Source organism: Carassius gibelio, chromosome B5 (genome assembly GCF_023724105.1).
Source record: "Carassius gibelio isolate Cgi1373 ecotype wild population from Czech Republic chromosome B5, carGib1.2-hapl.c, whole genome shotgun sequence".
Lineage (NCBI taxonomy): Eukaryota > Metazoa > Chordata > Actinopteri > Cypriniformes > Cyprinidae > Carassius > Carassius gibelio.
In genome coordinates, this window is record NC_068400.1 from 15,794,895 (window position 1) to 15,810,259 (window position 15,365).

The 15,365-nt window shown below is 35.6% G+C and overlaps 1 protein-coding gene across 1 annotated transcript in view; it reads left to right on the plus strand.

Moving 5' to 3' along the window:
- The window catches only part of LOC127957442 (BMP/retinoic acid-inducible neural-specific protein 1-like), a 168,138-nt gene that overhangs the window by 85,533 nt on the left and 67,240 nt on the right, over positions 1–15,365 (plus strand). The window contains exon 3 of the mRNA XM_052555976.1: positions 9,001–9,191. Within this exon, the coding sequence (XP_052411936.1) occupies positions 9,001–9,191 (191 nt within the window). The remainder of the gene's footprint in view (positions 1–9,000; positions 9,192–15,365) is intronic.

Here is a 15,365-nt window from a genome sequence, read left to right on the forward strand (position 1 = left end):
TGCACAAAACCCAACATTTAACAAAAGCCTTCAGCCTGAAACATACAGTACATCAAAATACTTTGTCACCTCTCTTTGTCTTTCAGATAAACTACTGTCATTCCAGAGCAATGGTTTGAAGGGATGCTTAAACCATTGACAGCTACCTCAATAATAGCAAATAGATATCTGGAAATGTGTTCGATAGAAATATGCAAAAAACATTAAAAATTTAGGAAACGCTCTCACTCTTAAAAGCAGGTTTTCCAAAGTAACAAGAACGCATGGAATGGCATTGGCAACTAATTATACTTTTACAATAACATAACATACTGTATTTATGAGTGAGAAGGGATATTTGGCATGAGAAACATAAAGGGGTCAGACGTGATTTTTTTCTGTTAGGAATTAATTGGATTGTGAAAAGTGTCTCTCCATTGTATCTGAATGCTGTGTTTGGGTCATAAAATACAACCGGATTGCTAGCCAAGCATCAGATGCAATCATTAGGCGAAGCAGAGCCTGGTGGGATTTGTCCTCTACTCAGATGAGCGATTGTCTTTGATTACACTGCTGTCTGTCTGATGGGGCAAAACAGACGGGGTCCTGCTATAAATGTTCAGAGCTGTTCCCTCAGAAGAGTGCACGGGGGAATTAGCTTGTGACAGGCCGCCGCGAGTTCAGTGTGATTTGTGCAGGATATATTTACACAGAAACAAACAAATATGTGTTGTGTTTTTGGTGTCTGTACTGAAAGAGTTTTTTTTTTCTTTTTTTTTTCTTTTTTCTGTGATCTGTTGTTTTGTTGTGTGTCTGAGGAACAAACCGATGCATGCCGAGGGCACATATAGGTGTCGGAATATTGTTCAGTTGTCATATTTTATACAAATGTAGTTTTTGTCCTAGTTTTCTAAGGCAAGGCATGCTCAGATTTAGACTTTATATATGTATAATATCCGACTTAGTCTGAATTCTCACCCAGCACTAAAAACCTGCTGGTCTCTAATAGATGAACGGATGGCAGAGGAATGCTGACACTGTCTCGTTGCTCTACATTGCTGTATTTCTAAATATATAAACCGTGCATGCAAGAAAAAGATCCGCTTGTGTGCGATTCAGTGAGTCAAGTGGCTTCAAATTCAAAATCTGTCCAAGGACAGAAGACAGCATGGGCAGTTTACATGAGAGCTACCAGTGCTCGATTTAAATGAAATGAAATGAAAACATTAAAATGCCTTCACAAATGCCAGCAATGTTTGTTTTTACACTGGCTATAGTCAGGTTAACAATAAATAGCAGTATTAGCAGGTCTGAGAGACAGAACAAACTTCCAAGTAGGCCTCAAGATTACATAGAATGATTCAAAATAATTAAGATTAAGATTATTAAAAAAAGGCTAAGAAAGGCTAAAAAGTAGTATCACTTCTCCCATATATCAATATTTATAGTATAACAATAATAATTCACAAATATTAGGGAAGGAAATGCTTTCCACATGTTTGGTAGATCTTGAGAATGAATGTAAACATAATTGGGTTGTCCCACAATTAACCTCCACAGAGTAAAAAAAAAAAAAAAAAAAAAAAAAAAATATATATATATATATATATATATATATATTTTTTTTTTTAAGGGTGTTCTGTGGAGGGTAATTGTGGACAACCCAATTAAATTTAAGTAAAATTTAATATTTATTTAAAAAGGCAGTATACAACATATAAAAATACTGTAAATACTGTATTTTTTACTGTAATTTTATTTACAGAATTCTACTGTAATCAAAAATTGATTGATTGATAACATTTACAGTAACTTGCTGGCATCCCTGCTGCCAGTATTTTACTGTTAAATGTACAGTATTTTTCTTTTACCGTGTACCTTTAAAAAATAAATAAAAATAAAATACAATTTGTATATGTATTCAATTTTTTAATGTATGATACTGCAAAACAGAACGGTATAAATTAAAATATGGAGTAAAAATATCTTGACTATATGATATTCCTCATTGTTACTTTTAGCATACTACTACTGCTAATACTACTAATAATACTAATTATTATTATTATTATTATTATTATTATTATTATTATTATTATTATTATTATTATTATTATTTGATAAATACATTTTACTATGTCACAGTGATACCATTTTTACCAGTTTTATCCCAGACTCGGCATGACATAATTTGTCCCTCAACCCTAATTAAAATTATTCTTAAAAACTCGAAAATTTATGTAAATGGTTTGGCTGATTGGTTATACTTATTTAATCCTGCAATTTAATTTAAAGAAGCTTTGAGTGTCAGGCATTTAAATATTGTTGTGAACAGTGGGGGTCTTGCAGTCAAAAAGCTTGAGATCCACTGCCTAGTATCACAGCCCTGGGTTTTGTGGACAAGCACTCGCATTGTATTCAGAAAAAGTACAGGTCTATTTCTGAGGCGATTTCTGTGTTAGGCAGACAAGTCATTTAAGTGATATCTCAACTGATTAACGCTATTAACCAAGCCTCCAAACAGGTTTTCTCAGTCTTGAGCGACGAACTCACAGCGGCTCTTTCTAATGGCTTTGTGGCGTGATAATCACTCCTGTCCTGCATGTTCAGCCTCTGCTGGCGTGGGCTATTTGTTATCACAGGAGTTCCTCAGAGAGGTCATTAAATCTGCTGTTGAGCTGAGAAATAATGCAGTGAATCATATCTCAACTCCCATCCAACAGCTTTTGCTAATCTGAGCGTATGGGCCTAAGTACATATGGCTCTCACATATGGCTCTTCGGCAATGGCCAAAGCCGAGAGGAGTTTAACTGACGTGTGATTTGAGATTTTACACTTGATGCTGAACTGATAATCTCTGGCTATGCTCATTGGCTTTGGTTGCGTCCAGAACTCTGCTTCATTCTGTACAATATTACAGCAGAGAGATGTAATGACTGCATGTACAGTGTGTACAAATGTAAGACTGGTTATGTGAAAAATGTTCAGCTCATTATTATATGCCTACTGCCACACTAATTTACACGTTTTGATATTACTCTCCCCCAAATCGTTTTATTGGTAGCTTATGTACTGACTACTTACAAAGTGGCACAAAGTGGGCTACAATGATATGTGAGCATCACGTATGTATGATTGTGTTTTTGAGAAAGCAATGTTTATGTGCATTACGAAAATCTTTAAATCACTTGCATAAGGCCATAAAACACATACTTAAACGGATTTACTTCAGCACAAAGTTAAGCATGTTTACTCACATGGACGCAAACACGCAGTCAGAAGATATATTACCTTAAACTTTCTCTTGAGTGGAATGCACAAGAAATTCTTGTAAAATTCGCCGCCAGTGGATGACTTTACCGTTGATATCTGTGAATTTGGACACAGTCCAGAGACGAGAGAGGGAAAGAAAGTGCTCTGACCCTAATAGCCTGCGAACAAGCACAGGAGAACAGAGGCGCGCTGAAGCCATGCAGCTGGAGATTGAAACGCGCTGATCGGCTCAGAGAGAATTGGAGCTAAGTAATAGGTCAATTTGAGGGCCCACGGAGCCTTTCACAGCAAAATCACTGGAACGCACTTGCGATTCAACGAGTCGAAGGAAAAACGTCAGAATATCCAGAGCTGTTGTTTTCAACATGTGTACAGCCTCTCAATTGTCGTCGCTTCTCGTTTCTGAAATGAAAGCATGAAAAATAACATACTTGCCAACCACCAGAGCACATGTTGAACATTCAGCATGCTGGTGAGATGCCTCCAAACTAGAAAACTAGTGCTTTACAAAACAATACAATACTATATCAAGCATTGACAAAACAATTATAGTAATATGTGACATTTTGGAGTAAAAAGAATAAATAATTTGAAATTGAAATTGTATTTTACTGTAAAATGCATCTCAGTTTAACTTTTAAAGTATTTGTTTACATATTACAGAGATGTACATTTACCCTCAGATGCTGCTCATGCTATCAAAATTTCAAGTTGAGTGCAGTGTTGATGGTGTAGTCTGGTCTGGCATTGAACTCATCAGTATTCCAGTCTCTAGTTGTGTTCTCATCTTCATTCTTCACTCTTCTGCCTCTCTTCCTCCTTCTGTCGTTGCTTCCTATTCCTCAGCTTCCTCGTCTCATTTTCTTCCCATCTACTCAAGCATCTGAACACGTGTGTGCAGCCGACACACCTTATATCCTCCTCCTGAGTGATTTCATGTGGAGTCTTAATATGCCTCATTATCTGCACTACTTTACCTTGAGATTTGTTGATGCAAAAGCAGACACAATGCAATTTGCATATATTTGTTCCCGTTCCCTTGAAGAGCAGTAATTACGAAGCTCTTAGAATGATTTCCAAAGGCGTAACGGTTCAACTTTCCTCGAAGAAAGGGGGGCTGCCCAAACCCACCGTATAAGTGAATTATTGTCATGTTTTGCAGAGGTCTCCTTATATTTTTATTCTCAAGACAGACCTGCTGATCGCAGTTTGTGAGGTGTCTGAATAAGAGGGTGTCAATCCAGAATTGTTATGGCACCCGCGGCGCAGCGAGGGTCGGCTTCACGCAGGTAGACTTAATTGTACGCACTTGCCCAGAGCTCTCAGCCGCCTGGTGTTATTTTTATTACAGTACCGACCCCGAAAGCCCTCCAAACCGCCAACATTTGTAGAACACAATCAGTTCCGCTCTATTTACAATTTGTCTAGGTAAAAATTTCTAGAAAAGGTGAGGAGCAGCTGTAGACCAAAGGTGCTCAAACTAGACTACAGCTCATCTGCAAATAATGTCAGCCCATTGACCTCTTTCAACACTATTTAATTGTAATTTAATTCAAATGTTATTATACCATTTTTTTTTATGTTTTGTTTTGATTCTCACACAATGCATGTACAACATGTGTTCAAATATGCAAAAGATGCTGGAAAACCAATGAACTTGCACAAACTGAAGGATTATTATTATTATTATTATTATTATTATTATTATTTTCTTCTGATGGACAGCAGGCAGTTTTACTGTTTAGGACAAACAAGACACTCAAGAACACATCACCAAAAAATATATATATATATATATACCAGGAGTGACGACCAGGCCAGGATTATATATGTTGTTTTGGTTCTATTTGTGCGCGGCAATCATCAGTAAGGTTAACAGGTTCCCGACTTCTTCTCCGAACTACGAACTTTGTTACAAATATTAAACAAACATACATATATGTTATCATTTACTCAATAAATGAATAAACAAATAAATACATATTTATTTATTTATTATTTTTTGTTTTAATACATTTTTATTTAGTTTATACGTTCTGTATCATTATTTATTAATGTCTTGATTTTGATTTGATCCCAGTTATTCCATATCCCAGACTTGAAAAAAAAAAAAAAAAAAAACCTGCTTTGGACAATGAACCGCAATTAACATGTCACGGCATCCAGAGTTTCTGGATTTGAAAAGTGCAAGAACATTTGCAGATAAGCCTGTATAACTGTGTTAATTGACTTTTCATTAACAAACGTTGGAAAGGTGGATCAATATCTTCACAGGTATAGTCTATTAAGCATTTTCGTGGCCTCCTTATCACACAACCTGTAAGGTCAGTGAAGTCGCCCAGCTTTCATGCTGTTGTTCGAATGGAGTCAATTCACCAGCACTGCTTTCACCAGACAATAGCTGAGAAAACAATCAGTAGCACAAGGACTTTCCACCACTGACTCATTTCTGACATTTGGATATTTGGAGAGCTCTCACACTAGAGCTCTTTTTAGAGACACACGTTTGCTTGGTGTCAAAGCAGCTGAGTCACACCTAAAACCAATGCTAGCATCCTACATCAGAACTGCAGAACTAAATAGCTATTGGTGATGCAGAATTTGTTGACATCTGCCCAATATCTTATTAAAGAATAATTCATTTCTTCTGCTGTGTTACGTAAACGTACCGTGGTTTAGACTCATTGTGAAAAGAGAGCTGTGAATACAGGAGAGGAATCAAAATCTGCTTCGGCCCTAACAATTAAACCAAATATGAAAACACTGTAAACATCTTCTGTGTTCATGAAACAAACCTCAGCTTAATTCTGAAATATTATAAACTTATATTATTTGCATAGCGCTTTTCATGAGACAAATCACTGCTTAGCAGCTTCACAGAAAATTTAAGTTTCTACATTATATTTAGGAGTAGCTTATCAGTGGTGACTATGTCAAGTTGTCCATATGGCAGAAATGTACAGTAATAATCATACTGTTAGTTAATAACATGTAATAAAACAAATGGTGAACACAAGTAACAGCACTGATTATAGGTTGCAGTCAAACTTATAGCAAGTTTGGGAAGTTTTGTATGTTGTTTCAGGGTTGGTGTCTTCTGAGCCAATTTTAAGCCAGCTATATAATAATTTGTAAAGAATAGATGACTTAAATAAAACAACCCAGCAGCAGGGTGGGTAAAAATGTATTACCCAACCAGCTGGGTAAAAAATAACCCAGTATGTGTTCTGTCCAATATTTACCCAGACTGGGTTGCCAAATAACCCAAGTTGGGTTGTTTTTAACCCAGCATCTTTTAGAGTGACATGTCAACTGACTCTCACTAGAATCTTAGTGAACTGCTGCTTCTCAATATCTGTTCTCAACTCTTTATTGTGATGGTCTCCTAACAGACATTCTACTGACCATAAGTAACTTTGCAAGTACATGTTAAATTATTCTAAACCCGACAATGCTACTAATACTCAGTGTCTGTCATCTTACCTTAAAAAACAGTTATAAATTACTTCTCCCAAAAAGTAATTGAGTCAGTTACCACATTGTAAAAGTAATTAGTTACTCAGCAAAGTACCTGTGACGTATTTATTTATTTATTTATTTTAATGTTCTATAACATTTTTACATTCTATAACATATCAAAGATATTAACTGATTGAAAAAAACAAACAAACAAAAAAAAACACTATACACAGTATTTTAGAACATTTGGTATTTATTTTATTTAAAATTAAGACAAAAAATGAAAACTTGGGTAAAAAGAAACAAAGTAAAACCTGGCCATTAGTGAAAATCTCTGTAACTGTATATTAGGCCTACTGCACAATAAACAGAACACTATCCAACTTTTAAATATTGGGCATAGCGTGCATGTTACAGAAACATTCTTGCCTTTAATTTCAATTAACGAGACGTAGTTCTTCCAGTTCAAGAACGCTACCTTTGAATTTACCCGACTCGTCGCCATTGTCGCTGGCGCTGTCTTGTATTTAGTATTAGTCAGAGCGTGAAGTGAGACAGCGTGAGCAGGGCACCGCCCACCCAACCATTCATCATCCCCACCCCTGCTCTCTCCTGGCAGCTGATGTGTAGCCAAAGAATGACACCTCGTGCTTTATTCAACCAGATTGTAGTAACGTGAAACTTTACATTCTCAGTAAAGATAACGGCGTTGCAACAATGGGAAAAGTAATTAATTAGATTACTCCGTTAATGAACAATAAACTCCGTTATATATATATATAATGCCGTTATACTTAAATGCCATTGCGCCCAACACTGCTAATACTTTAATGAGAGTTAATAGATTTGTAGGTGCAACGGAATGTCATAATGAAGTTAATCCCATTATAAACATAAAAAGTAAATTTTACTTATTTTTTTATGTAAGTACATGTTAAGTAGATATTAAGGCCATCTAATATAAAGAGGGTCCCTGTTTTGCATTTTCCTAAAACACCACAGTGAATGTGGACACTGCACAACAATATATGAAGCAAATGTGAACGTCAGGGCGATCTCCTGACAGAAGGTTCCTCCAGCTCCTGATCTGAACGTCCAGGCTCCTTCAGACAGAGTGGCAGGTGTTAGCAGAAGTTCAGCAGTGATTGCTGCTGTGGCACTTTTCCAATGTTAAAACATTTAGACTTTAGACAGGTGCTGAATGGACATTTCCAGTGTCCAACTCTGAACTCAGCATTTATGAAAATAGATGCTTCTTTAAAAACAGTTTCAACTGTTGAGCCTCATCCTAATTGAAGCGTATTTCATCTGATTATTAACAAATCGTTCAGTGAATGCATTTCATGTCTCAAGGATTTTCAATTTTCACTTCATTACAGGAACTAGATGCATGCGATTCGCTGCCAAATGAGATCCCAATCGAACCAATTGTGAGATTAGTGAGACCAAATTTGGCCAATGGCAAATCAGGACAGATACTCACGGCTTCAATCCAGTGACAGCAGTAAAGATCCACAGGTGGCAGTCGTGCTGATTAGATAACATTGTGAAAGCCTTGATTTGTATTCATTATCAAAATGTTTTTGTTTTTGTTTTTCCCTCTATCACACTGGACATAAGTGATTACTGGTGCTTGTTGAGCTTTTGCAGTTGCCAGTGCATTTGAAAATGTATTTTGCCAGATTAAATCATAGTCATACATGACAAGACTGAATAACAGTAAAGCAACTGTTCACTCAAAAAGCTACATTTTTATTTACCTAACCTCATGTTATTCAAATATGTTTTTCTTCTGTGAACTTACTTAGATAGATAGATAGATAGATAGATAGATAGATAGATAGATAGATAGATAGATAGATAGATAGATAGATAGATAGATAGTTAGAGAACTTTAGTGAATCTGCTGAGGTGATCATGCACATCTAAGCACAAAAAGCCAAGCATCAATTAAATGAAAGATTACTGTATAATAAAACACTAATGTTCTGTAATTATATATTTGTGATATGGTAATAAATTGATAATGACAGTGTTTATGTTTTGTCAATGTTCCATCCAATAATGAAGCTAATAAAAAGTACTCGAACAGCCTCTGTTGCTATAGTTACCTCCTCTAGTGAAAGCAATTTATGTGTGTGTGTACCGGCATGAGAATAAAACACACTATGTCTGCTGTTCAAATGAACTTTTGTGTTTACTGTAAATGTGTTTGAAAGCACTGTAGAAATGCATTTGCATATGCAAGGATAAATAAGCAACCCTCACGGTCTGCTCTGCTCTCTGTAGGGAGTTTGCACGTTGGAAGGTGAGGAACACGGCCATCGAGAGGCGGGATCTGATCCGGAATCCTCTGCCCTTGATGCCGGAGTTTCAGCGCAGCATGCGGATGCTCGGACGACGGCCATCAACGCAACAGTTCATTGACACCATCATCAAGAAATATGGGACGCACATCTTGATCTCAGCCACGCTGGGAGGTGAGCGCCAACACTGACATATGCATATGCAGGAACATTGTCAATGCATTGACTTGACATAGCAGGAATATATATATATATATATATATATATATATATATATATAGCTGAGGAAAACAATGTATTAAGTTATGTATTGTAATTTAATTCTAGAGAGGCAAATAGATAAAGATTAAAAAAAATAAACACTTAAATGTGTATTTTCTGTATTTTCTTTCTACTAGTCTGAAAGAAGTCAGGTTATGGAAACAAAAATGTCTTCTAAATTCTTAAAATCGAGCAGTGCATGGACAAACAATGTGTCTTGCCTTAAGAATTGATGTCTATCTATTTTCATATCCTAACTGTGCTCAATTTTACAGTTGCTATATCTGTTTTTTTGAGGTTTGTGAGATTCCCTGCTGTGGAACATTGAAGAACAAATCATTCTGTTAATGGATCGTGTCTCTAATGCCAATTCATAATCCCGTGCAGAACTGAACTGACCCCGATACCCTTTTTGTCCTTTAAGGTCTCAGTTTCATATAGATTTGCAGCTGTCAAGGGTAATTGGTCTGATATGCTGTCATTTGGCTTTCATGGGGAGTTGGTATTCAGGGGTTGGAATATTATATCAGTTCTGGCTTAGTGGTTAAACCTGATGCTCTAATTATGGAATAAAGAAATCGGATAGGAAGAAGGAATATGATGCTGGATTGTAAGAACAGCATAAAACCAAATGCAGAGCATCCCAGGGAGGTGTTTAGTCTTCCATTGTTATGTGTTCATATCTAACATAGGCTAGTTATTTTTTAAGTTATTTAAGTATTTCATATTTAGTTACTATAGTGTTTAGTATATAGTTATTGTTTATATTTTATTTCAGTTAAAGTGTATTTAATTTCTAGTAACAAAGTTATTAAGACTATTATCATTATTGTTGTTGCTGTTGTTGTTGTTATAGTTAATAAACTTTGATCAACTAACAGTGGTTTTACCCTATCATAATTTTATGGCATCACTTATTTACATTTAACTAATACAGTTTCTTTGTATTGCTTTTTTATTAAAATGTCAGGCTTCCAATATTTATTTTATTTCTAAAAAGTTTAAAACTCTGTTTTGCTGTGACTTTCCCCCCTTTAAAATTATTATTATTATTATTATTATTATTATTATTATTATTATTTCATATTGATCAAATTATATTAAAATAAAATGTCCTACTTACTTTTTATCAGTATTGTATTATTTTAAACATGTTTCCTGACTCTTGCTAAGCTCAATAATTCAACTTTGTTAAAATCAGTTTATTTTTCACAGAAAAAAAAAAATGAAATAATAGTGCTCGGAGTAAAGCACAGTAATATGAACTAATAAATAATGTGGTGCGATGCAATGATATTTGCTAGATAAATCTCTTTTTGCACTGACCTTAAACCTAGTATCTCTCTCTGTTTACGGCGTCCTTTGGTCCTGAGGGATATTTTAATACACAGTTTTGTGAGAATGACCCACACAGCTTCATTCATGGTTTCTCTGTCTCTCATCATGATCATCATGTCTCAGTGTGTCAGTAGGCTGCATTTGCTCTAGGGGTCATAAGACACAGTAACAGAACTGAGGTCAGCGCTCTAAGTGTCAGTTGTGTGTTTTACAGTGTGTCATTATGTTGGCAGATAAACATGAGCGTAGAGCAGGCGCACACAAATAAGCACAGACACACACACACACACACACACACACACACACACACACTCTGCCGAGAGGATGATGCTGTCTGATCCACATTAAAGCCAGTGTGTGTCAAGCATCTGAAGGCTTTTGTAAAAGTCTCGGAATGCTCTGGCAATCCATAAATATGGCAATATAGATATGTGCTATTTATTTAATCTTACCACTAACAGAAAGTTACACTGACTATTAAGTATATATATATATATATATATATATATATATATATATATATATATAGCTAAAACAAAATGATCTTAAACCTAACAAAAACTATACAGACAAATAACAAAACAAACAAAAAAAAATATATATATATCATATACAGTGTATATTTTCTATTTGTGTTGCAATGCATTGCTATATGCAAAACTATTACTAGTATTAACAGATGATTAAAAATGTAACAGTTAATATTTAATTTAACATTAAACAAGCTATTTATTCATTCATTCTTTTTTTATTTATTTTTTTAAGATGAATGATGTATAATAATCTTTGGAATTACAAATGTATCATCTTTAAGTGTTGAGCAGGTCAGGAGCTGTGATGATGGTCATAGCAGCATTAATTGGTTGTTATAACCCTGTAGAGTTTATTGCAAAGTGAAGAAATATGAAATGGCAACTCGAATTTCATTAAATCTCAGACGCAGTGTTCGAGGGAATCCATGGACACGAAAGCCCTTACCCTCCGTCACCTACACGATATGACCATAAAACCCAATGGAAAATCGATAGAAGCAATATGCCTGTTCCAGTCCAGAGTACCACAATAAATCACAAACCGCTGTATAATCCAGAGAAATGTGAGGCTAATACCTGAGCGCGCCTCATAATATCTGTGATTACAAATGGTATGAGACGCTGGTGTTCAGATATCAGCGCCGGAGGAAGCAGCCGCTTTATTGTGGACAGACGGTGAGCTTGTAATTATACCGCAGCTCAAGGTCAAATTAAGGTTTATTGTTCTTTGTCCGCTGTAGGCATCCTTACATTGATTAATCGGTTGATTAACAGGAAATCTGATTTATTAATGCTGCCTTTAAAGGTTACTAACATTAGCATCAGGGTTTGCAGTCCACCCTTGTTGTAGCACAATGTTCTCTTTGCTGAGATTGAACAGTATACACACAGCCAAAAATAAAGGTCACAAAGATCGATAGGTTAATGCTAGTAGGTTAATCGACAGTCATAGATGTGCACATAACATTAACATGCCTGCAGGAAGAGACAGAAGATATAGATAGAAGACATCAGCTGTGACTGTGGTTTAAGGTTCCCGAACATATGTGACATGAAATCTGTTACAAAACCTGGTGATCTGTCTTCATATGCAGCCCCCGCGGCTTCTGAACTTCATGTGGCATGTTGCGAAACATAAAACCTCAGATTATGGTCGATAAGTGCAGTTATGTGCACACAAGCAGTATGTTCATACATACTGATATCAGAAATCAACGTATCTTGAGAAGTAAAGCATCTAGAATGCCATTAAATGCATTTATATTAAGGCAGTAGTTGGTTTTCACTTTAACAATTTATGACTTTAACAGATGATATGTGACCTTTAGATGAACTTACAAGTTGTTAAGTTATTAATAATAAGCAGAGCATGAAAATGCAATCTAGTAGTCCCCTTTATTCGGTGGCCAGAAAGAGCAAAAAAACATCATCATTTAAACAACACGTGTACTACAAATGCTCACAACACAACCAAATAAAGAAAATCGCTGCAAAAACAGAATCAAACTGCAAATATGCACAGCACAAACAAGTTCAGAAAAGCACTGCAAATACTCACAACACAATCAAATAAAGAGAAGTGCTACAAAAACAGAAACATGCAGCAAATACGAGCAACTAAAACAAATAAAGAAATGTGCTGAAAAAACTAAAAAAAAAAAAACGAAACGACCTGAAAATATGACCAACTCAAACAAATAATAAAACGCTGCAAATATGCACACCCAAAAAAAGATGCAAAAACAGAAGCACGCTGAAAATTTTAACAACACAAACAAAGAAACGTGCTGCAAAAAACAGAAACGAGCTGCAACTATGCACAACTCAAACAAATAAAGAAACACACTGCAAAAACAGAAACGTGCTTCTAATACGCGCAACACAAACAACGAAATGTTCTGCAAAAACAGAAATGTGCTGCCAATATGCACAACTCAAATAAAGAAACGCTGTAAAAACAGAAACGTTCTGCAAATACGCAGAACAAAAACAAAGAAAAGCACTGCAAATACACACAACACAAAGAAATGTGCTGCAAAACAGAAACACACTGCCTACCTACAGACTACCTACAGACCAGGGAGGGGAGGCACGGTTTGCCCTGCCAAGAGGAGGCAGTTATAAGGACACAACTGCATCACAACGGACCTCTCCACCAGGGGGACCGCTGTATACCCCCTTGCTGCACCACTGTTGAGGGTGGTGAGGGAGGAGGAACATTTTAGATTAACGTTATCATGGCTGTTTAACATTACCTCAGTAATGTTAATGGCGGATGCTTTACAAAACACTTAGTAACAAATACACCGCATCAACAGCAATTAAAAGTTATTAAACTTTTATTTATAAAACTGAAAGTGAGAACTGTAACACACACCTCCACGTCGAGATATATATATATATTTTTTTTTACAGTGTATGCTTATAATCACTGTTTTTTTGTCCACCAAAGTAAACTGGCTACAATCTCAACAGAATTCATTATGCAACATGCAAGTAAAAAAGTAGCATGCTACATTTTTGGCCGACACTTTATTCAAGGTGCCCTTGAAACAGTGTAATTATACAATTAAGCGCTGAGTAATATTAATTAACGAGATGTACTTACTATAGGGTTGGGTTTAGAGTTTGTTTCTTGTAATTAATTTACTGTTATTACTCTACTTAATTCATGTAACAAAGACACAGTAAAATTAAGTGTTAGCCATTTATCACATGATCTTATTACTATGTCCCTGTATCATCTCAGAAATGCATATTGTTCAGTTCAAGTCAAACACATTGTCTAGTAGGATACAGTATCACACACAATTTGCTCTGGTTTATAGCACACAGTTTGTCTGCTGTAAGATGTAGGTCATTCAGCTATTTCATGTAAACTCTTTTGCATACTATGCACAGCAGACACATGCTATACTGCATGATATTATGCTATTTCATAGCTGTGTGCGTTGCCTTTTGGACAAAATGGGGTATCTCAATTTGCATTCCCAGGCTCTTTATTGTTGTTGATGGTTCCATAAAGAACCTTTAACATCCATCCCACAAAAGTTTCTTTATAGTGGAAAAATGGTTCTTTAGATTAATAAAACGTTGAAAGAGTGATACTAAATGGTTCTTTCAAAGTGAGCTGTTCACTGAAAGGTTTTTTGAGAAACCTAATGTGGTTGTTCTACGGTCCATCACTTTTGCGAGTGTTTACCTGCTGACATAGACGCCAACCAAACCATTTGTGCTTTAGAGGGGAGTCTGTTAGGCATATACATTTTGTTTATTTGTGAACATTTGTATGTTTTATATCATTATTTTTCTGGTTTAAATGTCATATTAAATATATAAACACCTATATATATATATATATATATATATATTTAAATATGTGAATATATTTAAAATACTCATACTTAGCTAGCAATGATAGTGTTCAAAACACTGTGACTTTGTACCTCAGTAGGCTGAATAAATGATTGAACTCCAGTTATGCTATGAACGAATCAACAAACACCTTTTTATTATTAAATGTTATTGTGGCTTTGTGTGTAGGCCTGTATATTTTTATATAGTTTTATATAGTTTTTTTTTCTTTATTTCCTTCTTTTGTATCTGTACAGTAAATGTATTGCATTTCATGATTATTTCATGCTACTAAATTAACAATGAAAATGTTCTTAACACTAAGAAAATAAGGTTCTTTCAAAAACAGATGACTGAGGCTGCTTCTTTGGCATTGCTGCAATACCCCCATTTTGAAACCTTTATTTTGAAGAGTGTAGTGTTTTATTATAGTAATGTTATCTAGCAGTTATGAATGCTGTCTGAGAAGGGTGCAAACTAGAGTTTGGAGCAGAGCTCCAGTAGAGCATTGAAGTGGTTAATACTAAAGATAGAATGAGAGAAAGAGCTGATGCATAGAGAGTAAAACAAAGAGAAAGAGAGTGTTTTGCTCCCTGTGTATGTTATTTAGGAAAAGGTCAGTGGCGCTTTGCAAAAATCAATCATAGCTGCTTTTCTCACTCAGCTCTAGTGGAGAAGAAATCTTTGCCATCGAGTGGTGTGACTGAAAGTGAGAGAGAGACTCAGGTCATGTCAGTTTGACACTATAAGCAAAATTTTCTCTGTGACAGTGTGTGAAGTGAGTCACCGATGCACGCAGAGTCTCCATCATGTCAGTGTGTTTGGCACTTCTTACACACTAGGAAGTCCATGCTGAAGAAAC